At 40.8% G+C, this 18628-nt stretch overlaps 1 protein-coding gene across 2 annotated transcripts in view; it reads right to left on the bottom strand.

Moving 5' to 3' along the window:
- SRBD1 (S1 RNA binding domain 1) overlaps positions 1-18043 on the bottom strand; it is a 131094-nt gene extending 113051 nt beyond the window's left edge. For both annotated transcript variants that reach the window (XM_082755485.1, XM_082755486.1), the window contains exons 1-10: positions 17914-18043; positions 12575-12772; positions 11696-11778; positions 11063-11228; positions 9643-10005; positions 8010-8176; positions 6785-6902; positions 6526-6664; positions 4164-4260; positions 2611-2746 (exon numbers count right to left, since the gene is read on the bottom strand). In XM_082755485.1, coding sequence (XP_082611611.1) covers positions 2611-2746; positions 4164-4260; positions 6526-6664; positions 6785-6902; positions 8010-8176; positions 9643-10005; positions 11063-11228; positions 11696-11778 — 1269 coding nt within the window. In that variant the 5' untranslated portion in view covers positions 12575-12772; positions 17914-18043. The remainder of the gene's footprint in view (positions 1-2610; positions 2747-4163; positions 4261-6525; positions 6665-6784; positions 6903-8009; positions 8177-9642; positions 10006-11062; positions 11229-11695; positions 11779-12574; positions 12773-17913) is intronic.
- Positions 18044-18628: the final 585 nt, after the last annotated feature.

Genomic DNA, 18628 nt, shown 5'->3' with positions numbered 1-18628 from the left:
CATTCATATCACTCATATGCCCAATACACTTTGCATAGGTCAGCATTTCACATCTCTCAGTGCAGGAAAAGCTCAAGTCTTTGACTGCTGAAGTGTCCATTCAATAGAAGAGCAGCCAAACAAGAAGTAATTTAGTTTTTCACCTAACAGCATCCAGACTGGAAGGAAGGGTCGGAAGAGCATTTAAAGGTAACCCATATACATTGTGAAATTGTTTGAATAATAAATCCATTTAAAGAAGAAGAAAATCATTGATAAATTCAAAATATTGCATTGTTTTAAAATTGTAACATATAATAGATTATTCTGCTGTGGAATAAGGCAGACAAAGAATATTTCTGGATGAAAGCAGTTGACAATTTTGTTTTAACGCTACTTAACTATGACCAAACCAAGAAACAATTCAGTTTGCAACTAGTAATGAACCCAGGTAAAGGCCCTGACAAATGTACTGACTGCATCAAACTTTGATCTGTAGTAATGGGGGCAGCCTAACTATCAGGACATCAGCTTCTCAGACACCAGTAAATTGGCTTTGTCCCCCAGTTCTTTTCCCAGTCATGTGGAACTGGACTTGGGGCTTAGGATAACCTAAGATGTCTCATAAGGGAACACTGTTGACTTTCAGAACAAACCCATTTTCAAGGGTTCTGCAGAGCTTCTCTGTCTATTCTCTATTTAGCACTTGCAGGGGAAGCAGGCGATCAGGCCCAGTCAGCATGGCTTTATGAAAGGCAGGTCATGCCTGACGAACCTGATCTCCTTCTATGACAGAGTGACGCGCTGGGTGGATGAGGGAAAGGCTGTGGATGTGGTTTACCTTGACTTCAGCAAGGCTTTTGACACCGTCTCCCACAGCATTCTCCTCAAGAAACTGGCTGCTCTTGGCTTGGACTGGTGCACGCTTCGTTGGGTTAGAAACTGGCTGGATAGCCGGGCCCAAAGAGTCGTGGTGAATGGAGTCAAGTCCAGTTGGAGGCCAGTCACTAGTGGCGTTCCCCAGGGCTCGGTGCTGGGGCCGGTCCTCTTTAATATCTTCATCGATGATCTGGACGAGGGCATCGAGTGCACCCTCAGTAAGTTCGCAGATGACACCAAGTTAGGTGCGTGTGTCGATCTGCTTGAGGGTAGGAAAGCTCTGCAGGAGGATCTGGATAGGCTGCACCGATGGGCTGAGGTCAACTGCATGAAGTTCAACAAGGCCAAGTGCCGGGTCCTGCACCTGGGGCACAATAACCCCAAGCAGAGCTACAGGCTGGGAGAGGAATGGTTGGAGAGCTGCCAGGCAGAGAAGGACCTGGGAGTGATGGTGGATAGTCGGCTGAATATGAGCCAGCAGTGTGCTCAGGTGGCCAAGAAGGCCAACGGCATCCTGGCTTGTATCAGGAACGGTGTGACCAGCAGGGCTAGGGAGGTGATCGTCCCCCTGTACTCAGCTCTGGTGAGGCCGCACCTCGAGTACTGTGTTCAGTTTTGGGCCCCTCGCTACAAGAAGGACATGGAGGTGCTTGAGCGGGTGCAGAGAAGGGCGACAAAGCTGGTGAGGGGCCTGGAGAACAAGTCCTACGAGGAGCGGCTGAGGGAGCTGGGCTTGTTCAGCCTGGAGAAGAGGAGGCTCAGGGGCGACCTTATCGCTCTCTATAGGTACCTCAAGGGAGGCTGTAGCGAGGTGGGGGTTGGCCTGTTCTCCCACGTGCCTGGTGACAGGACGAGGGGGAATGGGCTTAAGTTGAGCCAGGGGAGTTTTAGGTTAGATGTTAGGAAGAACTTCTTCACTGAAAGGGTTGTGAGGCACTGGAACAGGCTGCCCAGGGAAGTGGTGGAGTCACCATCCCTGGAGGTCTTTAAAAGACGTTTAGATGTAGAGCTTAGGGAAATGGTTTAGTGGGGACTGTTAGCGTTAGGTCAGAGGTTGGACTCAATGACCTTGAGGTCTCTTCCAACCTAGAAAATTCTGTGATTCTGTGATCTAGATTGTTTAACTTTTACGTGACACTGCTGCTGACAAGAGGTGCAATTGTGGATCATCTCCAGTTTTAATTTTCTGGATCCTTCCCCCTGATACTTCTCATCACTTTCACCTGACAAGCTTGATGCCAAATAGCTCTGAGCATTCTAGCCATAAGCACAGTCTGAGAGCTCTGTGCTGCAGCAAGCATCCAAAAGAAACAAAGAATAAGTTTATCCGAGTTTGCTTCAAATACTTACACTCTAAACAAGCAACTTCCACAACTATGAAATATCCCATTCTCACTTCCACACAGACAATAAATTGTCACTTATCCTTTATCCCTCTCCTGATAAAACTTGTGCAATTGTCACTGGTGTAAGGAACTGAGGGCATGGCACTGACACTGAAAATAAGTCATACCAGCAATGAAATCTCTGATCCCTATGCCATTATAAATATTGCTTTAATGAGAATTAGTTAGACAATAGACATAGTGAAGATACAGTCCTCTATTTTGTTTGTTAGTGCAGAGATTAACATCTTTGACCTGTATTTGAAGAATGTGAAGTCTATTACATTTGGTAACTAAACTTCAAAAGTAAAGCTATCTGTGCTAATTACAATAGTAAGAAAAAGAAAAACAAAATTTGAAGGTATACCTGATGATGCTGAATATTTTTTATATTACAAGAAAACTCATGGTATAGCTGGAATTTATCAATATCTTTTTCATTTCCATTTTTGGATGACACTTTCGCCAAGGCTGACTGGATACAAATGTACCTTTGCTGACATCTGAATAAAAGAAACAAATGTTAATAGGCATTTTAGTATAAAACTTGCAAAAAGCTATTAATGCATATTAAATAAAAAACAATGTCTATCCAATTATAAATTATGTCAACTCTGTAATCAGTCACAGACCTACTACATACCTTAATGCAGAAACTGACCTTACATATACTGACTGAAACATACCAAGGGAAGAAATTCAATGAGTCCTCAGGAAATGCTGAACACAGACCTTCTCATGAAAGTGAAGGATAATCAAAAGCCACCACCTGGACTTCAGTTTGGTCAGTTATTAGTTCAACTTTACAAAACAAATTTTGAGAAGTTGCAGAGAATATTACAGGAGTAATTTATGTTATACAAACACAAAATCTCCTTTGAACCTACCCATCCTCAGAACTCATTTCTTGCTTTGAGCAACTAACACCCGTAAAATTTTTCATTATTTTTACAAGTAACAGGGATCCTAAATACAGCTTCCTGAATGCTCCTTGAGATTATTACACATTTAGATCCAAATTACAATTTAGATCAAAGAGAGGTATCTGTGAAGAACTGTGCATCCAATTAAAAAGCTTCTGGTGGTCAAAAAAAGGGGGGGGGGTAGTGTGGTAATGACTGAACCTCCTTTACAAAACATCTCCTCCATTGAAATTATCACACGGCTGTGCTCTAGCATTTTGATAAAATTGGCCATTACAACAAACAGCAAACATAGGCCAACTAAACAGAACCAAACTGATTCAAACCAAACCATATGCTCCTAAGAAGGTATCTGTTATTTGATAATTGTGTTCTCTGTCCCAGATGGTATACAGCAAGGAGGGAAAAAAAAAAAAAGCAAAAAGTAACAAGCAACTTTTACTCTGTTACATGAACCTCCCTGGACATGACAAACACCAGGAAGTCATTACATAAGGCAAGAAAATTTAAGTTCAGCTAACACAGTAGAAGGAACTCCTGCTTTAAGAATAGTCCATCAGCCTGTTGGAGTAGTAATGCCAATATTAACTGTCAATAAATGTAATTACACTGACTGATGTCAAGCACTAAATATTGGAGCAGCTGCTACAGCAGACATGCCTTTGAAAATCTGCAGCTTGAAAGAAGTGCATGGAGAGAAAAATTTTCCCTTCAAGTGATCTCTCTGTAACTGCAAGGGAGATCAGCTCTGTACGGAACAGAGCCATGGATAATTTGTCAGTTCTGAGTAGTCACAGTATCTTGCTACACTCAGAGATTTCTCCTCCACTGATAACCAGATGGGCAGAAACGCTAAAGAATGTCTCCTGCACAAGTGAAGGAAGAGACGTAACAGTAGTACTGTTTTCAGATCATTAAAAATTGTGAATCTGCGTGATAAGAGACTGATTTTTACCATGTAACCTGGAAAAGTTTAGGAAGTAAAATTCAAACTTACAATTTCCTGATAAAGTCCAAGGTATCTTTATCCTTTGCAAAGATATCAGCTAGAATATGCTGTACTCCAGCCTCTACTTCCTGGATATTTGCAAGTCCTTAGGGGGAAAAAAAATTAGTAACTATAAAAAAAACTAATATGAAAAATTACACAACTGCATAAGCAATAAGAAAACATACACTAACTGAGAAAATTTGATGCAAGTTATCTATCAGATTTGCAGGTTTCACTGAAGAATTCTAGTTCACTGGATTTTTTTTAAACTATTCTTTCTTTCCAAAACATCTGTAACTGTTATATCTTTAGTAAATCTGAACTGATCAATGCAGTATCATAAATCAAAATAGCATTAAAATGGGAGAAAAGTAATATTTTTGTGAGTTTGGTGCTAACAGTTCTTGACATTTATGACAGATGAATTATTTACAATAGTAAAATTGGACATTCAAGTGTAATTTGTGAGATTGTAATAAAATGCATCAATTGCAGCAGAAATTTACACGTTTTGCTGACTGATACAGAAACAGCCTAAAAACTTTGCTGGCAATCCTGTCCTTTCTCTGTGTAATACTTTTGTATTTCCCTGGCTATGTTGCAGGAGTTTGCATGGCAACAGTTCTGAGATAAGGGTAGACTCATCCTATCCCACAAAACACTGTTCAAACATTCAAACAGTGAAGTTGTAAAACATCTCCATAGACAAAGCATTACAGCGATCTGACAACAGAATCTTTCAGCTTTTAAAAAAGTGTTTAAATCTTGTATTTTAAAAATCAATCTATATAATTCTGCTTCTAGCAATGGTCAGTAGCAAATGCTTCAGAGCAAGAATCCTACAGTTGGCAGATGTGGGATTAACAGTCTAGCACAAAACACATTGTTTCTAACTCTACTGTCTGGTAGGCTGCACGTATGTTGAAAGAGCTTTTATAACACCATTTAGAAAAAATGCATAGCTCTGATAATTAATATTTTTACTGAATTCACAACCACTAGGGAGCTGAAAGCACCTTTCTTTCACTGTTGGATTACTGCACATGAAAAATTCAGTATTTGTCTTCTCAAAACCATTCGATTAAAAAAAAAACAAACAAACAAATCTTAAAAAGATTTGATGAAAACTTTTCTGCACAACAAAGCACTCACCACTTCAACAAAAACTCCCTCTGATCTCATACTGTATATAGGCTGTCAAACTGGCTTCCAAGTTGATAAAAGTGATCCAGTTTGTATATGGTTTCTGACGTGCCTTTCAAATTAAAATGATTATATAAACCCAACTATGTTATTTTTAGAACAAAAATGAAAATAAAGTATACTGATTTTAAAATCAGTAGTGTTTATACTGCAACAAATAGCACTGCCTTTTAAATGCACCCTAAATAATTTATGTTAACTTCCACCATGATTTTCTTTTGGCTCCTGAGACCAACAGAATAGTCAGATATGTGGTTGCAATAGACTGCTTTGTGACATTTTAAAAAGCAAAAACTAAATTATTTGGTAACTGATTCTCAATGCAAAGTTAGGATAATATTATAAACAATATATAATAAAATAGAATAACAACTGAAGTGGCAAGAGTAAGAATCACCCCCACGTGGGAGTTGAGCACTTATTACAAAAGTCAAAAAAGCAAGTGTTGGGGCAGGGAAAAACAAAAGCACTTCTCTATTTTAACACCATACAGAAGGTTGCAACAATCTTCGTATTTTATTGTCAGAGATTGCCCCCTACAGATTCACCCATAACTGCATTCACAAAGAAACACAGTTCTGCAGCCTATACATGAAACTATCAGATTGTTAAAGTTCCTGCTAAAATTTCAGCAATTACATCTTATCCAACCCCTACTGTCATCCAATAGCAAAAATTCTCCTGCTAATTCCAAGTCAGCAGAGCCAGATGTTATTAAAATATGCTGCAACGGATTAAATTTACTTAAATAAACAGTATGAATATAAACCTCTTCAATCTATATACAGTCTGTGTCAAATCTTCAGTTGACAGTTCAAATATGAGCAGAATCATAGAGAGGTTCAAGATATGTAGTACACTTCCTCCCTCTTTCCAGTAAATACAGACATGGACTATAACAACTCTGGACTTCTGTCTCTTGTATACCAGAATCATTGCTATTTACAACACACACACACAAAATAAAATAAATTAAAAAAAAGTACAAACAGGAAAGGTTGGAGAACTATGGCACTAAATTTGAATTCTATTGCACCTTGCTAAAAGAAGTGTGGAATTTAAAATAGTTTAAAAAATCTTCCAGCAACCTAAGGACAATTAAAATAATTCCCCTTTTCAAACACTAGAAATAAGACATTAGTGCTAATAGAAGCAAAGCACTTACCTTTGACATTGGGTCTGATGTAAGAAAAGAGATTGAGTTCCATAGGATTCTGCAGGAGAGAAAGAGCTGCAGGTTCTAATCCCAGCTGCTTGGCCCTCTGGGCTTTGGTACCTTTACTCCCAGTTTTATAAGGTGCAGACTTAAAAACAAACAAAAAATAGTTATTAAAAGGCAAGGAAATATTTCAGTCATGCTATGTACGTTATGCATGATTACACTTAAACTAAGGATGATCTAAAAAAATGACTAGTATACTGACCACATGGTCCAATTCTTCAAAAGTTCTGCAGTTTAATAATGCTGTGAATAGGCATCCTGATAGCTTCCCCTCTTTCTTCAACTTCTGTATCATTGTATGTGTCTTCTTTGCAACAGAACTAAAAACATAAGAGAGATATTAACAGTTACATTTCATGGTGGATTAAAAAGGATTTTTGTTTTGACCTTGTCTAGTGCACTGCTGAAGACCTCTCAAACCTCTGAAGATTTTAATCTCATGCTAATCCCTTAACAAAATCCTGACAATTCAAAAAAGGGTTCCTAACCATCATTCTCTTTCTCTAATTCAAAGGATTGTCAAAATATGTTGTGGTAGCCTTAAGAAAAAGAATCAAACGATAGAGAACATCATTACTGCTATATACATTTTTTGGAAGATTACTGACCCAAAAGCCAAATAAAAAGGTCAAAAGTTAAATCCATGTCAATGAGCACTTACAGCTGTAATTCATACCAAAGCAGTTCTGCAGCACGAAGGACAGCATACCAGATTTTAAACCTTAATTAAGATACCTGTGACATTACCCTGCTTCAGACAGTGAAGGTGTTTTGTTATGATTTAAACAACTCATTCAGACCATCTCAGGCCACATTCCCTCTTTGGAAAGAACCTTTTCCTAGGACACAACCTGAGAGTAAAAGAGGCTACATGAAAAAACACGTTGACAGAATAGCTGAAGTCTGTACCCTTGTCTCAAGAGAGTACATCCACCCAAAATCAACAAGGAATGAGAGCAGTCTCATCCACCCCTGCAGCAGGCTTTGCTGTAATAGTCCAGGATGGTTTAGCCCACCCTCCTGGTATACTACAACCTCAAGTAGTGTTCTTTACTAGAAAGCTTCGCTATCCCGAGCAAGAAGTCAAGGGATTCTTAGCAGTTCTTTTTCTAAGACTGCAATTTATATCTAAGTGGTCTACATATTTCCAGGATCTATAAGCTACTAAAATTGCAGACCAAAATATTTTTTTTCTTGAAAATTAATAATGTTGGATTTCTTTTTACGTAGACTAAAAAACAGACAGGCATCAAACACAGCTACCTCAGTTTTCAACTTCCTTTATGAGTTCATTCATAATGTGTACAATGTGTACACATTGTGTATAACGTGTGCAGTGTGTACAAAATGTCAGAAACAAGGGATGCAGAAGCAGCAACAGGTTGTTACTCACCCCTTTCTCAGCTACCTCCCAGTAACTTACTTACCGTAGCTCTTCCAATGTTTGCTGCACTTCTCGCAAGGCATCAGCCTCCAGATTATTGATGAGCTCTTTTCGATATCGAGCAATAAAAGGAATTGTGTTTTCTTCTTGAAAGAGGCGAATTAAGTTTGCACATACCCATGGCTCAACATTTGTTCTTTCTGACAAAACCTGTAACAAGAAAAAAAGAAACAACACACCACACAACAAAATGCTTAGGAAAGGTAGTGGATTGCTTTAAACAGCCTCTTACTCAAGTTCAAAACCAACTACAGAATAATATGCTAACCAGCTTTGTCCCTGACAAGACAAGATGTAAGTCTTCCCACACATCCAACCACCACAACCAGTACTTCAAGAAGACTTGTAACAACCAATGTTTCCAAGACCTTGTGACTACAAATAAAAAAAAAATAAAAAGGAAAATACGGTCTCTTGGGAATACAATTAAATAGGATAAACAACAACAACAACAACAACAAAAAAGACAAGCTACCCATGGCAACACAGAAAACTTGAAGCTTTTTTTGTTTCTTTTAAACAAACACCAGTATACCTCTTGGTTAAGCAAAACAAAATAAAAAACAAAACACGAACACAAAGCTGATAAAAATTCAACTCTGCCAATAGAAACTAGTATGATATTACCGTAGGTTTCAAGATGAATTAAGTCTCACACACCTAAACGTGATTTTGTACAAACAGGGCTTTCTATAGATAGAATTACAGTGCATCAAAAAGAAGATGAGAACAAATTAGATAGGTACTTTATCTTACCAATGGTTTAACTATCATGGGTTGTTTGAACTTTACTACAATTATTCCCATAGACAGCTGATTTAAAAGCCTTTCAAAATTATGAGGCCTAAAAACATAAAAACTCCAGCACAATCACATTCACTACATTTAGAGCAGCAATACAGTAAAGAACAAATTCTCTACCTGCATTTCCAAGAATATTTTAGAAGAATCAGGCATATAAAATTTCATACCCTTTTATGTAGGCAGTACTAACCATGATACATATTGAACTCATATTAAAACGTTCTCTAACAATAGCTAGCATGCCAGAATGAGAGCTATCCTAAAACTGTCTTTATTTGAATGGCTTCAAAGTTAACATCCTACAAAAAGGAAAAATGGTATTTCCCTTGATGTCACTGTTGTTTCAAGAAAGCAAACTTCTCCTTCATGGTACTGCAAACTGGTACACGCTCTTAAATGAACCTCTACAATGAAATGATCCATGCTAACTAAATCTTAAATTCTGAAACAGGCACCCCAAATCTTTCAGCATCCATTCCTTTAGAAGTTTCAGTTGGCTATACCAAAAAACTTGTGCTGATACATAAGAAATATGCAGCAAACTGTTACAGGCAAGCTTTGTAGTAAGGACTTCATAAGTCACAGATGTTAGAATAAAGTTAAGGTTTGAACTTTTAACAGTTATCAACCAACATTTATATTTATACATATATTATGACAATTTAATCAGAGGTTAAAGGAGTACTTAGCATCACAATGACTCTGACATTCCAACTGATGCCAAGAGGATTCAAATTGCATGTTAGATTCTACGTGCAAATTATGTAGGAAATGATTTCATTGACACCTGAGAAAAGGAAAAGATCTCATACCTGTACAATATCCCAGTTCATTTCAAATTCTTCTTTTACTTTGTTGCCTCCTAGATTTTTTACTGGCTTTCCTTCAGGAGATGTAGTCGATTTAATCTTTTTAAAAGGTGGTTCATCAAATGCAAAATCCTCCTCAGATTTCTCATGTTTCACTTGATTTCCCGCTATAGGAGCACTTGTTGAAGGTTTTTCATCACTCTCTGAACTCTTTACATTCGTCCCTTGGAATGAGTTTGTTTCCATTTTTTTAGGCACTACTGGCATTTGATTTAAAGTTTTCAATTCAGTGCCTACATTTTCTTCTTTATGTTTTAGAAGTTGCACCCTATTATCTTCTGCAGGAGCAATAGGCAAGGATACATCCTACCAAAAAGGACACAGAAACCATATTAGGCATTGACTTATAAATTGTCTCAACCACATTTCAATTAAAACCACGGAAAACTTCAAACCAGACATTTTTTTCCCCCAGAGAAGTCTCTGTCTGGCAGGGAAATGCCAAGCCAGACATCAAGCAACCTGAAATATTTCTTGTGTGTAGGAAATAAAAAGATAAACGTACCAACGAGACCCACAATTTAAAAGAAAGATCAAATTAAATTATCCCAGAAAGATTTAAGTTGGGGTCTCATTTAGAAGTTATCAACCTACAGTCCTTACCTCCACTAATCTGAACAAAACTGGGAGCAGCATTGCAGGGAAGCACACTTCCAATGAGGTATTAGGTGCAAAATGGGAACTGGAACTGAGATTTGGTCTGCTATTGCTTAACTTTGGACAAGCCATGTGTTCTTTCCTGAATTTCCCCAGAGATCACCTTCAGAGTCCATGAATGTATTTCTCAATATACCACGTATCTCAAAACATTCAGAAAAATAAATACAAACTAGAAGTATTGGCTCCTGTCATGACCTACCCTCTCATGCTAATCTTTGACAAAAGACAACTAACTTCTGATAGCAATATATCATAGATTCACCACAATAAATTTCTGCCCTTACTGGGTTGAACAACCGTGCAAGGAAACATAAGGAAACAGGACTTATTTGTGTTGTGGTACTGAGCTGGTAAAAATGTAGAAGACATCAAAGGAGTAACACACAAACCAGAGGCATTATGGTGTTTAGTTTCCATTATGGAAAAAACAGTGCTTTTTATGTATTTTTGTTGTTGAAAGAGATCTTCATGGAAAACCCTATCAATAATCACTGGCTAAAGTTTTAAAGGGAGAGTCCTTAGATTTGGGACAGTTAAATACACAAGGAAAGCCATATTTATCAAATCTACTTAATCTTTATGGTAACATTTGAATCAGATGAGCTGATCACTCAGTCATGCAACCGAATGTGCTAGCATTGGACAAATTCTACTTATGTTACTTGCCCTCCATGGTAATTGTCTCTTGCTTACAGATACTCACCAATTCTTCTTTTATCGCTACCTTCTTGACCTTTTTCCTGGCCACTGCTGACCGTGGAGCAGCAGGTTTTTTAGGTTTTGCCACATTTTTCTTTGTCAACTGAGGTCTCTTGGCAACTTTGCTTTTTGGCTCCCACTCCTCCTCTTCCTCTTCGGATTCAGAGCTCCTGAAAAACAAACAAGTAAACAATACTGCTTGTGAGAAGAATAAAAAGCAAGCCAATGAGTGTTTTCTGCCACTAAAAGAAACAAACAGGAAAAATAAATAGAAAGATAGATACACTCGAAAAAACACAGGTCTTTCCTGTTGCAGAGCTAACAGCTGGAACCATTTAACAAGCTTTCCTGAAGCTCATCACTGGCATGCACACACAGTGTTTCAACAACTGGCAATTCAGTTTCACTCTAACTTCATTGTGAGCATGAAGCAGCAAAAGTAGTTTATGTTTTACAATTTAGAAATTTTGTGCACTAAGAATTTTTAATAAACCTCTCAGAAATTGTGTCGTTCTTGTGCTTCTATTCAAGCTTTGCACAAATCTTTGAAGAAAACTGTTGTAACATATATATCAAAACTATATACCATATAAATGAAAAAAAAAAAAAAAAGCCACCATGGAAACAGTAATCTTACGAATTAAGAAATGGAGATAGTTCATCATCTTCTGATATAAGGGCTTTGGATTGAGATTTCACCCTCCTTGGTAGAGATGTCATCTGAAACAGAGTGGAGAAGAAAGAAACAGAACATTTGGTTAAAGTTAGTTTCTTATTCAGCCCTTTAACTCGCTGCCAAGTGTGTCCTCATAATGTCTTCACCAATCACAAAAATTTCCTCCAGAGAAAGTTTAGATTTCTTAGTATTCAAGAATTTAGGCCACAGCAGCAGACATTCAACAATCTTTTCAATTTAGCCCACAGACAAACCAGCACTAAAGACTCCAATTATTTTTGTACTCAATTGGAGGTAACTATTCCAGCTGCATGTAAAGCTATCCTAGCAGAAGGAATACTGGTTCCCAGACATATTACTGTGTGTCAGTTGCATACTGTGCCAGTCTTTTCTCCATCAGTCTTCTAAGAAATACAGAAAATAAAATTAAAATCCAACAATGTGAGCTAGCATATGTTTTTGATGTGTACAGTATTGCAAGAAGATTTTCCATTTAGATCTAGAATTTCATCTTTAAAGACCAGTTGTTGCTTGTATGCATATTAAAATCAATGATTCTGAAAGAGCTGTTTGTTTTCCTTGTAAAGCAAATCCAGAATTTACTTAAGTGACAGTTGTCAGTACCATAGCAGAAGAATGATTATTGGAGGCCCACATCAAATAGCACTAGCTATAAGCTTACTTAAAAAATACAAGCCTGGAGCAAATGCCACGGTCAGTAACAGGTCAGCTCTCCTGTACTGCTTCATTGACTGCAATCCTATCTGGTGAACAGTCAGAACATGCCGATCACAGAAATCCACAGAATCTCCACAGAATATACACACACAAAAAAGTTACCTTATTAGCTTCTTGGGTTACTATTCTGCACCTGGAGTTTTGAGACACCTACAACTTCACCTGGACACTTTGTTTCTCAGTTTTCCTTTGCTCTTTACAGCTTCATGGTCACCATCATAGTCCTGAGTTAGTTATAGATTTATTCTTGTTGCCTCAGAGGCATGAAAATAATGTTTCCATTTTATATTGTACTTCACTCTGTGAATGGGAGAATCAAAAAATGTTATTCATATTTGCAACACCAAGATTTCCACAATTAGGTAACACCTGAGTCAGATGGATCTCTGATCTCTTTTGCAGGCACTGGGACACCTTTCAAATGGTCAAATTTCACAGTTCTTTCCATTTTTAAACTAGGTATTCAGCTTCAATATCACTACTGGTCATGCTTCTTTAGCTAATCCAACCAGTATCCAACCGTCTTCACCCAGTGCACTAACAGAAGCACAATTACCATGCAGCAAATATAGAAAGGGCATAGGAAAGCATGAAATAGAATAGAAAGTGATATGTTCTATGGAAAAGTTTGATGTCATTTGTGGTTTTTTTCCTTTTGATTTCTTGGATTTTCTGCTTAAAAATAATTAGACCATCTTTTTTGTGTTTGCTGCAGAACTTAACAAAGATGGAGAAGTATCAAATACACATGGCAGATCCAGGCGATCAGCTCAGCACAGAACCTGTCCTGTGCCCCACTCATCAATAATGTGATGTCAGCCCTTAAATGCACGTAGCAAGATGGGACTGGTCTCATCTAGATTAATAATATAATTAAAGTTGAAGCATAGATTATCCACTAGATTTTCCTGAGAATAGCAGTAACCTTTTCCTGAAGGTGTTGGTACATGCACTCAAAGTTAATTTGGACTAAGGTAAGATATCAATACAAAGCAGACTTATTTCCAAATAACTCTGTGAATAGACAAGCCATGGTCAGAAGCCAAAGTGAGCCAAAATGAATCCTACAACTCTGAATAAAGGCCAAGAGCATCTACAAGATGAATATCAAACACGGGGTATCACAACGTAAAAATAAAAAAAGTCTGGGTATTTCACTGGGAGGTGAGGTCCAGTCACAACCATGCCCCCCTTCTAATAAACATATGCACTGAATTAACTGTACTCAAAGCAGGAATCTTGCAGTTGCTACCTATATTCTTTTTGTATACAAAGAATCCTTTTTTGATTCAAGTCCACAAACACACTTCTGATTTGATTCCAATTGCCAGACAGCTGTCTGCTAAATTTTCCTCCTGAGCTGCCTGCACTAGGGTGTGCTAACACCTACAGTTAATGACTAAGAAAAACAGTCCTTCTGTGATTCACTGCAGGGGGAGGCAGGGAAGAGGATGAAAAAGCAACGAGTCTAAATGCCACTGGTGATGATGAACAAATATTACAGAATTTTTATTTTTTAACTTAAAAGACAATCTCTGAAGTGAGGCTGGAAGACGGGAAAAAAAAAAAAAAAAAGAGGCAAGCACAGATACGCTTCACAAGGGGGGTCTAAAATGCTCATAGCACTGACTACACGACAAAGCACTCACAGGCTATTGCCTGCGCTGTGCTCCGCTTCTACTTGGATACAATTCCCTATGTTTTGTGAAGGAGACTTGTCAAGAGAAGCAAAAAGAGGTTCCTGCCTCCAATGTTGAGTGAGCTAGGAAAGACGTTATTCATCCCACAGCGTACTGGGATCAAACCAGGGTGAAGCTGGCCACTCGTATTACATTTTTCAGATGGACTGCCCTCAGCAGCAAAACTTCCTTTACCACTTCCTTCTCTGTAGCCTCCAGGTAACCATGCTCCCAGCCACGTGTAGGCAAGGCCTAGTTTCTACCCCAAGAAAAGAAACTACAGCTTACACAGAACTGTGCCCCCTTCCCAAATCCAGAAAACTCCACAGCTGTAGAAGAGCCAACTACAAGGCTGACTGCTTCTTGAACAATGAAGAGTACTGAATTTGTACCAGAGAAAAGTCAGAACAAACCTTTTCTATCCCTACCTGTGTCTCTTTTCACTGTAGCTGTGCCTTATGGCAGGTGGTTGCAGTGCCCCTACACTTAGCACCTGAAGAACCTAAACATACAGCATGCAGTGATGTGCACAGCTATCTAACCACCCTGTATAGGATTTCACTGGCTTGCCATTCCGTGTATTCAACTCCTACAGCTCTGTTCTAGCAGCTCTCCTAGCAGCCAAAGCCAGCAAACGTCCAAGCGATGTTTGCTAGTACATTGTTTTTTCTTATTGTATGTATTGGCCAAAAATTTTGTGGTAATTAAAAAGAATGCTCCTTGAGAAAACAAGATCTTAACAATCATCCTGCCAACAGTATTTTCACTTCTACAAGAGGCAACAAGAGTTAGGAGCTAGAAACTTCTGCCTTGCACAAGCAGCTCTTGTTTCATTTCAGATCTGTCCACAAATAATAATCTAAACCTGTGCAATAGGCTGAAACCTTAACACAGAACCTTTTCCCCTCTTCAAGGGAATAAAAATTCTTCTGCTCATCTGCCTCACAAGTGACAGAAGACAGCATGAAACTTCCCTGCTAGAAACACCCAAATTCTCTCTGCTTTACATACTCAATAATCACTAAGGGCTTTCTTCTCCACAAAAGAACAAAAACATTTCAGGACATTCTTCAAAACTACTCCCCACGTAAAAAAGAAAGAAGACTTCGCAGAATTATTACACTGTCCAATGAGGAAGGCTTGAATCTGTTTAAATAATTGCTATTGTAGGTAAATATATTTCCCAGGTCTACTCTCCAAGCAGTTTTGTTACCAATTCTCTTGCTCCCAACACTTCTATTCTCTCCATCCAATGCAAACTCCACAATGCATCTGAACTATCCCAGTGGCTGTACACTTCTCCCTGTCTGACAACTACTTGTTAAAATATGGTGAATGCAGTTGGATGTTGGGCCACACCACGACCAAAGAGAAGAAATGGCAGAGCTCTTCTTACACTTCACTGTACAGAATCTTAATACCAGTTTGCATAAAACATACAGCAAGGGAATGAAGTAATCATTCTGCTGTTCTCTCTTCACACATCTGAGTTCCAGGCAGTGTGTGCAGTGTAAGAAGATTAGGACTTTAAGGGCCTTATTACGTTAAAGAGCAATCCAAGCTTCATTTATAGACTTTAGAAGGATGATATTCTCTTCATCCTCTCTATTCATGCAAAGATACAACCTATCAAAAGTAACTTTCATAAGCAAGTACTTTGGTATGAGCAACTACTTGCAGAAGAAGTTTTTAAAGTCCTGAAAACTTAAATGTAACCAGAAGAAAAATAAACAAACAAACAAAAACTCTTTTAACCCCACCATCTTCCAAGAACTCCAACAAAACCCATGACTACCACAGAGCTACGTAACTCAATGACTAGAGCAAAAAATTTCAAAATTAGAAATTGCTCCACTGATCCTAACAGACTGTGTTATCTTCTACAGTGCACACTAGGGAAAAAATAACCGTTTAAAGTTATAGAAAATATTATGCCTCTACAATATGATCAAGCAAATGTCATTATGGTAAGTTTAAATCTCACAACCTTACTACATTAAGTCACATAAATCCCTCATAAAGAAAAAAGAGAAATATAGATCTGAGGATCAACAAAGGCAGCTGCACCTTACAACTCACACAGTTTTTTCTACCTGAAGGCACAATATTAAAAAAGCACAAAACCTAACCACCAAAACACACACATACGTTAAACACACACACATACGTGAAATTTTGTTTCATTTCTGTAACTGCAAAAAATCCTCTAGCACAAAAGGACACAGAAACTTCTAAAGCTCTTTTCCCTATTAACTCCAAGTAACGCATTCCTTCCAGAAAGGAAATCTGTCTGTGTAGGAAGCTCCTCAATCACTGCTCTGCAGCCTCTGCTTTTATAAGAAAATAGCAAGGATAATAAAATTTTGCATTTTAGCTTTTCCTAATATCACACAGTCCTAGCCAACCAATAGTTTATTATAACATCAAGCATCTGGGGCAGGACATAAAAAGCACTACGGATCCCACATGACAAGTGCATTTCAGACCATTATTAGCAACAGCAGAATGGCCCACTCTAATAACTATATGTAGGTTTTTAACAGTTTGATTTGGCTTGTCATTTTAAGACACTTCCACTGCATGCCAGAACTAAGACAAAATCAAAGCGTGAGCATCCTGTCAAGCAGCATAGAGGAGAAAATGCTACACAGACCAATGGCAGGGACTTGCACTGAAATTACTGCTCCATAAGATTTTTGTCATCTCCAACAACTAAGTTGTACTTGAAAAATATAAAACCAACTTACTTGCAGCTAAAATCTTGGCGAACTCCCAGACACTTTTGCTGGGAAAAGCTAATGCACTAGATTTCCAACTTTCTTTTCCTACAAAAAGACAGTCGGGACTACCTGAGAAAGGAGTCAGATAGAAACCAGGGGTCTCCAGCGCTAACTGGGAAGTTACAGCCAGAAACAAAGGTGCAGGCACGTAGGGTGGGTGTGCACGTACAGCAGAATCCCCGCTAATCACCAAGGAAAAGGCTGATAGTGCAGAATCACAGAAATATTTAGGTCGGAGAAGACCTCGAGGATCATGTAGCCAAGCTCTGCAGCAGCAGCACCACCACGGCAGCACGCCAAGGCCGCACGCTGGGCGCACTCCTTGCTGCCCATCCGTGGTCCTGCACCCGATGGTCAGGCTGGACGGCAGGAGCCACCTGCACCATGGGGCGCTGCCAGAGGGGCTGTGCACAGCAAGGGATGGGGCAGCGCTCTCCGTGTGCCTCTCTTTCACGCGGTTATCTCGAACCACCTCTGAGATAACACCAACCAGGTGGTGCTACCGCAATGGCAAGGGGCTCCTGAGCCAGCACAGCTGCGGGATGATGCGTGGCCAGTCTCCTCCTGCCCAGCAAACCAGCCACAGCGCTCCCACTGGCTCTGACCTAACGGGTTTCTTTCTGGGGGACAGAGAAGTCCTCTCCTGCAGCACGTTTGGCCGTGAAGGTGACACTCGTTTGGGGATCCTGTGCGGCACGTGTGGAGCTGAGACGGCACGGCTTGCTGCCGCGATGCGCTGCAGCCACACCGCGGCTGCCGGGCCCGGAGCGGCACCGAGCCGCGGGCACCCGCTGCGCGCCCCCCGCTGTCCCCGCAGACCCCGGCAGCACCGCCCGCTTCACCCGCGGGGCTCGGCTCCTCCAGAAAACGCCCCCGTTTCCACCCGGCAGAGCGGAACAAAAGGCGGCCCCCCGCCCCGAAGGGCGCCGGGGCCCGCTCCCCTCCGCCGCCGAGCAGCCCTGCCCTGCCCCGCCCCGCTCACCCGCGCACGGCGAGGGCCGGGAGGCGCCCCCCAGGCTTCGCCCCCCTGCCGCCGAGTTTGAACGGGCCGCCAGGTCAACCCCGGCCGCGCCGAGCCCAGCCGCCCCGCCGCGGGGAGGAGCAGGAAGCGCCGGGCGCGCCGCGCTGCAGGAAGCGGCCACCGAGCGGGGCGGAGCGGCCCCGGCCCCGGCCCCCGCCCCCGCCTTCAGCCCCGCTCCGCCCCGCTCAGCCCCGGGCTCCTCCGGCCGCACGGGTGGCGGTGGCCGCCCTGCCCCTGCCTGCCCCAAGGGGTCCCCCGCGGCCGGCGAGGCCCCCGCCGCCGCCGCCAGGTGGCGCTGGGCGCCGCGGGGCCCGGGCGCTGAGGGAGCGGCGGGGCTGGCGGCTGCGGCGGCGCGGGGACGGGGTGGGGAGAGAGGGGGCAAGCGCTCCTCGCGGTTTGGTGTCGGCGGCAGCCGGCGTGTGACATAGAATCACAGAATCATTAGGCTGGAAACGACCTCCAAGATCATCTGGTCCAACCATCCCCCTACCACCATCACCCACTAAACCCTAAGCACCAGGTCCAAACTTGCCTTGAATACCACCAGGGATGGGGGCTACACCACCTCCCTGGGCAACCCCTCCCAATACCTGACTGTTCTTTCTGAGCATAAATGTTTCCTAATTTCCAACCTGAACCTCCCCTGGCACAACTTGAGGCTATTCCCTCTAGTTCT

This window comes from Aythya marila (genome assembly GCF_965140915.1).
Source record: "Aythya marila genome assembly, chromosome: 3".
Taxonomy (NCBI): Eukaryota; Metazoa; Chordata; class Aves; order Anseriformes; family Anatidae; genus Aythya; species Aythya marila.
Note: the sequence above shows the minus strand (reverse complement) of the source record. Positions and strands in the feature narration are given on the sequence as shown.